This window comes from Curcuma longa, chromosome 8 (assembly GCF_044706935.1).
Source record: "Curcuma longa cultivar G26 ecotype Majalengka, Jawa Barat chromosome 8, ITB_CL_G26_1.1, whole genome shotgun sequence".
Taxonomy (NCBI): Eukaryota; Viridiplantae; Streptophyta; class Magnoliopsida; order Zingiberales; family Zingiberaceae; genus Curcuma; species Curcuma longa.
The window spans coordinates 8,173,736-8,183,229 of record NC_133868.1 but is presented as its reverse complement, the minus strand read 5'-3'; the positions used below and the strand labels follow the sequence as shown (position 1 = coordinate 8,183,229).

Genomic DNA, 9,494 nt, shown 5'->3' with positions numbered 1-9,494 from the left:
TATGATAATTTATATATAAACCCACTTGACTTGTTGTCAATATCAGTGATTCTTCTAATTGCACGTAATAATATTTTTATTTTCCCCTTTTATTTGCTTTTATTTAATTAATATATTTTTTCTATTGCGGATGAAAATGGTGGTTTTCCTTTTTAAAAAAAAACAACAAAATACTATCTCCTTAATGTTTTAGCTTTCGGCTCATATCCAAACTCACGTCAACCATCAAAGTCAATGCTTGCTCATTTCCACACTGTTTGCTTAACCAAGAAGGTGCCACCTCGCAATAATTATAAAAGAAAATAATGCATATATGCTTCCCTTCGCGTTCACACACATATTATTCATAAAATTAATTGAGTTACATTATTTTTGAGTTTTTTGATGATACTGATTTCCACAGAAAAAATTGAAAAAATTGATTAATTAATTTCCTATTTTTTCCCTTAAGTAAAGTTTCCCTTTAAATTGATGCCCAACCGCGTGACCCTTTGCGTGTTATGCTTTTGTTTTTGTTCTTGTTTCGTTTGATATATTACGAGGTGCATGAAATCGACGCCATGGAAATTCGTCGAAGCCTTCTCTTCTTCACCTTCGCCTTCTCTTCCAAAAGCTCCAATTTCATCTCCGTTTCACTCCGTGATTTAGATTCACGTATGAATTCTCAGATTTGAGTTCATGACTCCTCCGAATCCCACTTCGAATTCGCCATGGCTTCTCTCCTGATCAAAGCTTCCTTCCTCCTCCTCCTCCTCCTCCCCCTGTTTCTTCGTGCGCCAGCAGCGGCGGCAGAAGAGGACTGCCATGGACTGCGCGAGCTCAACGACCACGCAGCCATTTGCGCTTATCTAAGAGCTCACACCTCCGCCTGCGCCCCTCAAGGCTTGATCGACTACCTCCAGCTCTTCTACTGCGCCTGCGGCGGCCGCCCCTTCCTCGGGCACGCCCTCCTCGCTCTTTGTCTCCTCCTGCTCTTCTACCTCCTGGGTGACACCGCCTCCGTCTACTTCTGCTCCTCCCTCGAAGGCCTCTCCGCCGCACTCCGCTTCCCGCCCACCATCGCCGGGGTCACGCTTCTCTCCCTCGGTAACGGCGCCCCCGACGTCTTCTCCAGCCTCGTCTCCTTCTCCGCTTCCTCCGGCGTCGCCGATGTCGGCCTCAGCAGCATCCTCGGCGGCGCCTTCTTCGTATCCTCCGTCGTCGTCGCTGTCATCGCCCTAGCAGTCCCCGGCGGCGGCGCCGCCATCGACAGGGCCAGCTTCCTCCGCGACCTCTGCTTCTTTCTCCTCGTGCTCGCCGCTCTGTTCCTCGTATTGGTCATCGGGAGCATCGGCGTTTGGGGCTCCTTCGCCTTCTTCTCCCTCTACATTGCGTACGTCGTCCTCGTATGGATCATGCATCACCAGAAAAACAGAGACACCGATCTGTTGATCCCAATTCTCCATGGCTCATCCGCAGAAGAAGACCCAGAAGCCAAACTAGTTTCCGAAGAACCTCGTCGATTGAAGACGAACTCAAATTCTCCGGTTTCATTCTACTTCAGCCGGTTCATCTGCATTCTAAAGATGCCACTCTACTTGCCAAGAAGACTAACAATCCCTGACGTGAGTGAAGAGAGATGGTCCAAGCCATTCACCGTTGCTTCAGTGAGTTTGTCACCTCTGTTCCTGGTAACCCTTTGGCTCGCCGAAACAGGGGAAGTAAGCACAGCAGAGAAGTTAGCACTCTACCTCATCGGAAGCTTGATCGGTTTTCTTCTCGGATCCATTGCCATGGCCACCACTGAGTGTTCGGCCCCTCCAAAAACCTGTTTGTTCCCTTGGCTTGCAGGTGGATTCTTGATGAGTGTGATATGGTCTTACATTATAGCAGGGGAACTTGTTTCCTTACTTGTCTCCATCGGTGAGATAGCTCACATCACTCCCATGTTTCTGGCTTTCACTGTCTTGGCCTGGGGCAACTCATTAGGGGACCTCGTTGCCAATGTTGCCATGGCAATCCATGGAGGAGGTGATGGAGTTCAGGTTGCCATCTCCGGGTGCTACGCAGGGCCAATCTTTAACACACTTGTGGGACTGGGTCTGTCTCTTGTGCTGGCTTCTGCGGCTTCTCACCCTGCTCCATTCGTGGTGCCTAGGGACGCCGCCATTTTTGAGACACTGGGGTTCCTAATCGCTGGCTTGCTCTGGGCTCTCATCATTCTGCCAAGGAGAGGGATGAAGCCAGATAGGGTGCTGGGGATTGGACTGCTGGTCATCTACTTCACATTTCTGTGCTTGAGGCTTCTCGAGAGCCTTGAGCTGGTGAAGCTTGGAATTCTCTGAGACAAGTTCTGTAGTAGATTTCGCAGTGGATGTTGCTGGAACCTAAGAATTTTTCAGTTCCAGAATTCGGCGAGATCGTTTTTCACTGATGTCCCTCGAGAATGAAGACAAAGGATAAAATGTTGAATGATCACTGTGTTTCCACGTTTATAGTGTGATGGTCCTGATGCTTTGGCATGGCCTTAGATTCACTTCACTTTTTGAAACCTTTGTAAATTTGAACTATTCTTAAACTGCTAACGCATATGTCAGTAAAAACTTATTGTTCATGATTTCAATGCACAGTAGTCATTGTTGAGAGAAGCAGACAGCTAAGGTGAATCAATCATGGCAGAGAGAGAGAGAGGTCATACCCAAGCTTCTATCCTTCTGGGGGAGGCACATCGAAGTTTAGAAATGCATGGATTCAAAATCAAAATCCATGAAGGGAATTTATGTGCCTAGTAGTGCCCTGGCCATGCAATGACAAACTGAATGTAGCTCTCAAGAGATGAACACATGCACCTCAGAACAAGCTTGGTTTTGAGTTTGTGTGGATTGCCTAACAGAGTGGTAGGCATCTTTGAGTCGTATGGAAGGAAAGGAAGGAACTCTTGTCGATGTCTTTAGGAAGATGATATTGTGTCGTGTCTACTTCACTTCATTATTTGGCATGCACATTGAGAATGAAGAGAAGACACAAGGATTTGTGACTTCATTTCTGTCGGCCACTTTTAGGGGAGTTCAATTTGGATAAGCTATTGAAATTTGGCAGGGTGTGAGATTTGATAAGGAACCAGCTCACTTCACCACAATCTGATAATTAGACTCTATGTTTACTTGTAAAATTAGACAAAGAAAAGAAGAGAAGAGAGAGGATTGATTTAATTTCCGTGTCATAAGACTGTAACCTAGAAAAGTAACCCTCAAGTAGGACTTCTGATTTGAATGAAGAGCCTCAAAGGATAAATTTAGAATACAATTTTATCCTTATAATATTCATCTATTTAAAAATTTATTTATTTTTCTTTTATTTTGGGTGAGATGGACGTAAAGGTCTGCTAAAGAAAAATCTGGTTGCAGAGCGACAAAAAAAGAAAAAAAATAGAGTAAATTAATTTTACACGTTAATTTCCGTCAAGGGTGTGAATTTGATTCTTATCTATTTTTTTAAATCTGTCTAATAATAATCAATTCAATCATCCCTGAAAAAATAACCCTTAAATATACTTCTGCGATGCGAATGAAGAACTGACCTCAAAGGATAAATTTAGAATACAATTTTATCCTTATAATATTCATACTATTTAAAAATTTAATTTTTTTTCTTTTAGCCGAAGGGAGGTTTTGAATAGAAAACCCGTCTGCAGGTCCGAGACCTGAAACCCGGAAAGGGCAATCTGGGAGCAGGTCCGCAGAGCCATCAAAGGATAAATTTAGAATACTTGTAATTTGGTCCTAAGTTAACCTTTATCTTGCAAAATACCCAAATACAGACGATAAAAATAAGAGGTATTTTATATTGCGTATAATAGTCGAATCAAATTGCAAATCCTTAAGTTAGTGAGCCGCTCCGTCGTTCGAAATGGGTATCATAAGCCCTAAAACGCTACTGACCGCCCTCACGCTTCTCGGCTTCTCCCGCCGCCGCGGCGCAGTGAACCAGCGTTCCTCCTCATCCTCCTTAGCGACTCCCAGCGCTGGGTATTTCCCTCTCGACCACTCCGCTGTTCCTTCCTCTCGGTCAAAATGATGAAGCAGCGTGCATGCCGCATGCTAGTAGAGTTACAATGAAATTCCATGATGGTGATTCTGTATTCTACCATGAGTGATGACACTGTGCTATGTTTTTTTTTTTTTTTTTTGCTTTAAATGTTTCTGTGAAGTGGTGCGTAATAGTCAGCTTCTGTGTCCTAGATTTCTATCTTCATGATCTTTAATAATGATATTTAAATTGGTGAAAAATTGTTTTTTTCCCACTAGATTTCTGCTGACCATGTGAATCCGTTGATAATTTGGAAATATAACGTATTTGAAGCAAACTTGTGTATTTTATTCACATAATAATATTACTTTCTTAAATTCATCCTTATTCTTTTGATATGGATTGCATATGTGTGCTCACGTATCACATTGGCAGAGGTTTATTGTAAGCCATCTTCATATGCCTTGAATTCTGTAATACTAATACTTGTGCTTATTAGTATATCTATTAGGTTCCCTTTTTATATTTCTAACTATTGTTTACTAGCTGGAGTGACGAATCTATGCATGTTGAAATTGCTGAGATGGATCTTGCATGGATGCCTTTGAATATTGATGATTTTGTTTACCATCTGTAGTTTCTCTGGAGCTCAATTATGAATCTGAGATTTTTGAGGTTGGGAGTTCTGGAGCATCTGAGGGGAAGTTTTTCACAGTCGAGGTCTCCCCTATGTAAGATCCTCTGTCAGAAGATTCCTGCTATGGCTTTTATATAGTCAATAAATTCTGATGTTATTGTTCTGTTTCTGTTTTCCACAACTGGTAAACTATTATTTTAGTTGGGGGTGATGATTATGGTGCCTTGAAAAGAACTTATGACAATTGTTCTGGCTTTCATATTCTGAGTTGAAGTAGCAGATTTGTCTTTTCTTTATCTTACTATAAATCTTTCATGTTTGGATTTCTATATCAAGGTCGACCAGCATGTTTCTCAACTATATCTTTCAATGATGGTGAAGAGAATAACAAAATCGAGGATGATTTTGTCGAAGAGAAGAAAGATTTGGAACCACAAAGTGTAGACCCCAATAAGGGCTGGAACTTTAGAGGAGTGCATAAGGTAAAGTCACTTTGGATAATTCTCCATTTCTATCCCAGGTGCATGCAATTTGTCATTACTATTTTTTTTGGAAATCCACGTTGATGTGTCTTTCATTTAGGCAATTATTTGTGGCAAAGTTGGTCAGGCTCCTTTACAGAAGATATTAAGAAATGGGAAGACAGTGACCATATTCACTGTTGGAACAGGCGGTATGTATGACCAAAGGATTAGTGGAAATGAGCATTTGCCAAAACCAGCTCAGTGGCATCGGATTGCTGTTCACAATGAGCAACTTGGGGCCTTTTCTGTTCAAAAATTAGCAAAGAAGTATTTCATCCCTTGCCTTTTCACAATAAATTTTTTCGTTGCAGTTTATTGAGTCTAGTACCTTTGGATATTATTATGTTAACAATTATCCTTCCTGTGGGGCTGCTATGCTTTGGCACCCCATTTCAGTTCTTCTGTCTTCATTGAGGGAGATATTGAAACTAGAGTATACAATGACGGTATCACTGACCAGGTGAAAAATGTACCAGAGATCTGTGTGCGTCATGATGGTAAGTGGTCATGCTAATCAATATGACTCAATTTGTTTGCATATAGCAAAAGTACTTTAGTTTATTTTGCTTTCTTTGGTTGAACAATTGTTTGTGCTGATATAGAATAGACTTTAGGTTTTCTGTGCATTAGAGCGTTGGATAAAATGTTAAAGTTTATCAAGAACATAAATTGATGTTCATTGAATTACATATTATCTTGTAGGCAGTGCCAGTCACTTTGGCTAACAAGTATTTCATCACTTATGAATTTACAAATTGCTCCAACTGCAATTCAGGCAACTTATCAGAAACCTGACATGTGAAAATGTACTATTGTTTCATATAGTTACATCCAATGTAAGTTGCTAACAAAAATTAACTATGAAGGGTCTTTGGGGAAATTCTTGTTGATGTGCAAATGAAATAAGGAGTTAATGATGTTAGGATCACAACATCGTTTTTGCTCTATGCAAACTGTGCAATAAAAATGTTCATGATTAAGCTGCGTTTATTTTGTGGAAGGTCGATTCCTAGGAGTTGTAGTTATCTTTCACTTATGTGACATTATCCATGTAATAATGAGGCACAGGGTGCAGTCAATGCTGTTATCACAATGTTTTGTATTGAGTTAACATAAGGTTTCACAACAATTTTATGCTTGAGTAGTACATTGTAAGGATATGACTACTAATACATTCCAAATCATTTATTCGCCTGGGTATTTGCATGTAGTGTGATTCTTCAAATTGACAGGAGCAGATGCGTTTTTCACCATGCTGCCCAATGCAGAGGCACTATGCATTAACTAGCCCTATTCTATTTTCCTGTCAGAGTGTGGATTGGCGTACTTCAGACCAAAACACTAGAATGCTTCTATTTGAAGATTTAAGATTAGAATAAATTGTGTTCAGGCATTCCTAGAATTTTGTCAACAGATGTTTTCTTTTCTGTATTTTTTAATACTTAGAGGATCTTGTGGGGTCGAATTGCTGCCTGGGTCCCATATTTTCTGGTTGAACAGGCAAAAAATCCAGTATAACTAGAGTCCTTTTACTTAACCAACTGGACTACATTGGCTTCCAGTTTGCGGTTTATCTGTTTGAACCAGTTCACGTGGTTCAGTTTTAAAACCACTTTGAGAACTTAAAAAATCAGTAAGATTTTAGGGCTAATTACTTGTATATTCTTCTGTTGAGCATTTTGAAATAATTAAGGATTGGACTAGATGCAGGTGTTCTGTTATTTTTTTGAGATACAATGGCATTAAAACTATGTTTACATAAACAAATAAACAAATTATGTGTTTCAACTCTTCTAGATGCTGTATCAATATTCTCTCACCATCAACTCTTTTTGAAGCTGTAACTAATCATTAAGCATTTACATACCTTTATCATTAACTTCTTTTTCACTATCCAATGCGCTGATACACATTTGCGATGTTTGTAGGAAAGGTTCGCTTGATCAAGTCTGGTGATGCTACTGCTAGTATATCTTTGGAAGGATTGAGTATGTTAATCTCTGCTTCGACTCTATTTGCAAAATTACTTTTGACCCTAAATGTTTAAGCCTAAAGCTCTCTAGGTCCACAATTTTTTGTATTTGACCAAATTAGGGTGTCACATTTAACAATCCCAATCTTTTTACAGAATTCTTCAACTCGGACCTACCATTGGTATTAGGTAGGAAGAGATATAGACTAGATGGTGAAATATGGGAGAATTATTTGGCATTGGTTTATCTCCACCTTGTAGGGTCGACCAATATTAGACACAATACGACTCCATCGGAAACATGATTAACGGGGACAAATCCTGAAACTGATACCACTTTCCAGATCAATTAAAATTTAAAAAGTTGTAACTTTCGGTCACGTTACCTTATTCTTTAGAGAGTTTTAATGAGAACTCATAAAGTTAGTTTTTAAAAAATATAGAATTAGTTTTATGTTAATTTGAATGACACGATGTATTTACAACACGATTAGCATGAGAAAAACACAGATTGCCAGCCTAAGCTGATTACTTTGAATTTTCAAAAGTAAACGTCCACCTTTTGCCCTCTAGTTATTTGCATCCCTTGCTGATATAATTAACATTGTAGGCTATCCTTAAATTAAAATTTTCATATACTGAATCCTTCATAAACTCATTATCACACGCACACAAAAACTGTTAAAAAATTGTAATTTGTCTAAGATTAGATGTTTCCTGACACAGCTCGTCATTAGTAAGTGATAAAAAGTTCCATCTTTGGTTGCAGGGGATGGATTGTTTTGAATATCTTGGTCCTTCAATTTCATGGTTCAAAACTTGTCTGTCGATTGAAGTGTGGACTCAACAGATTCAGCTTATATATCTTGTGCGATCTGTACGATTGCTGTTGAAAATATTTTCTGGATGCCTCTTTTGGTTGAATAAACTTGATTCATGTAGCAGGTTAGAAGAAGATAATCCCCTCACCTTTCTCCAGTTTCGCACAATTTTTTTTTCACCCTTGTTTCCAATCTACATTGTTAATGTTCTGCATTAGCATATGCCATCTAGTAATTTCCGTTTATATTTTTCTTCAATTTCGTTACTGTTAAATATAAATGCACACACGAAAGAAATGATCCAGAGGTTGCTGTCAAAACTTGTCTTTCAGCACTAGTTGAAAACACAAGCAACAATGTGTCAGCAAAAAAGACACCTCAAGCTTTCATTACTGAGCCTTATTAACATGTACGAAAAGAAAAAGTGATAGAGTAATAATGGTGAATTTGGTTTGTTGGAATAGTTATTTGACTTCATATCAGTTTTATAAAACAGAGTTTGAAACTTAATTTTGTGAAACTATTATTCTCTAGCTATCTTTTTAGTTATTTCTTATTTCGTTTGAAAGAATATTAATTCTTATGTTATTTCAATTCTCTGAAAATATTTATTCTTTTTTCAATTTAATTCTTTTTATAAACTTTGATGGGACAGGATGGGACATGATGTATTTGCTCATGTCTTATTTTCCTTCTCGCGTGGTCATTAAGAAATGATGGCACTCATATCTTGGAGTCCGTGTCTTAGCTGTCAATTTCTTATCCACATAATTGAAAATAAAAATTGAACAATGAAAATGAAATTTCTAATTAAATTGAATAATTTATTTTTGAATTAAATTTGTAATGAGTCATTTCATCGTAGTATTTTATTTATTTATTATTATTATTTGGAATTGAACATGTCGTAAGAAGTCCAAACAGTAATGTATAGACACGTGTGAAGGTGTATAAGAAAAAAAAATACCGTTTGTGATAATGCATGAAATGGATGTTTTGGATATCAAATCTTTAATTTATAAAAAAAGTGTTTGTTAAATTTGAAGAAACCTTATAAATGTTGGATTTTTATTTTTAATAAAAAAATTAAATCGATTGTGACTGTACTTATAAATTCAATTTAACTTCTTAGTCTCTTGAATCAATCGACAAACTCCATCGCATATCAAATGAGACGGTGAAATCTAGAAATAATTTAAAAGATAATGGAATCAAACAAAATCATATGAACATTTCTTATGCCACGTCTCATGTTTTTTATTAATAAATAAATAATTTAGGTAGTAATTTGAAAGAATAAAATATGTATTTTGATCTCAGAGTAAATTTTCTTATGCTTTTTTATTAATTAAATTAGAATGTATTTTTTTTGAAAAAAAAATAAAATTTAGGAGCATTTTAAAAATTACACAATTGAATAATTTATGCACTGGACCACAGATTCGTTCCGCCCTCTGTTTCACAGCAATTATCATGAAAAAATTGAAGAAGAAAAAAAAAGTATTAATTGTTGCATTCGATAGCAGTCCCCA

At 37.9% G+C, this 9,494-nt stretch overlaps 2 protein-coding genes across 2 annotated transcripts; both read left to right on the top strand.

The window, feature by feature from the left end:
• Nucleotides 1-536: 536 nt before the first annotated feature.
• Nucleotides 537-2,602, top strand: LOC141833378 (cation/calcium exchanger 1-like). Its single transcript, XM_074720799.1, has one exon. The coding sequence runs from the start codon at nt 711-713 to the stop codon at nt 2,322-2,324; it is 1,614 nt and encodes a 537-aa protein (XP_074576900.1). The 5' UTR covers nt 537-710; the 3' UTR covers nt 2,325-2,602.
• A 1,308-nt stretch (nt 2,603-3,910) lies between these two features.
• Nucleotides 3,911-8,220, top strand: LOC141833650 (single-stranded DNA-binding protein, mitochondrial). The gene is made up of 7 exons (XM_074721134.1): nt 3,911-4,007; nt 4,646-4,739; nt 4,982-5,127; nt 5,228-5,436; nt 5,566-5,666; nt 7,098-7,157; nt 7,911-8,220. Exons 2-7 carry the CDS (start codon nt 4,664-4,666, stop codon nt 7,925-7,927), a joined length of 609 nt encoding a protein of 202 aa, XP_074577235.1. The 5' UTR covers nt 3,911-4,007; nt 4,646-4,663; the 3' UTR covers nt 7,928-8,220.
• The last annotated feature ends 1,274 nt before the right edge of the window (nt 8,221-9,494 follow it).

What these genes read in the sequence shown, in the direction of transcription:
- LOC141833378 (XM_074720799.1), top strand. Translation starts at nt 711, where the DNA reads ATGGCTTCTCTCCTGATCAAAGCTTCCTTCCTCCTCCTCCTCCTCCTC.
- LOC141833650 (XM_074721134.1), top strand. Translation starts at nt 4,664, where the DNA reads ATGAATCTGAGATTTTTGAGGTTGGGAGTTCTGGAGCATCTGAGGGGA. An exon ending in ACTTTAGAGGAGTGCATAAG is followed by an intron (nt 5,128 to 5,227) that starts GTAAAGTCACTT and finishes TCTTTCATTTAG; the next exon opens with GCAATTATTTGTGGCAAAGT. An exon ending in GTTCAAAAATTAGCAAAGAA is followed by an intron (nt 5,437 to 5,565) that starts GTATTTCATCCC and finishes ACCCCATTTCAG; the next exon opens with TTCTTCTGTCTTCATTGAGG.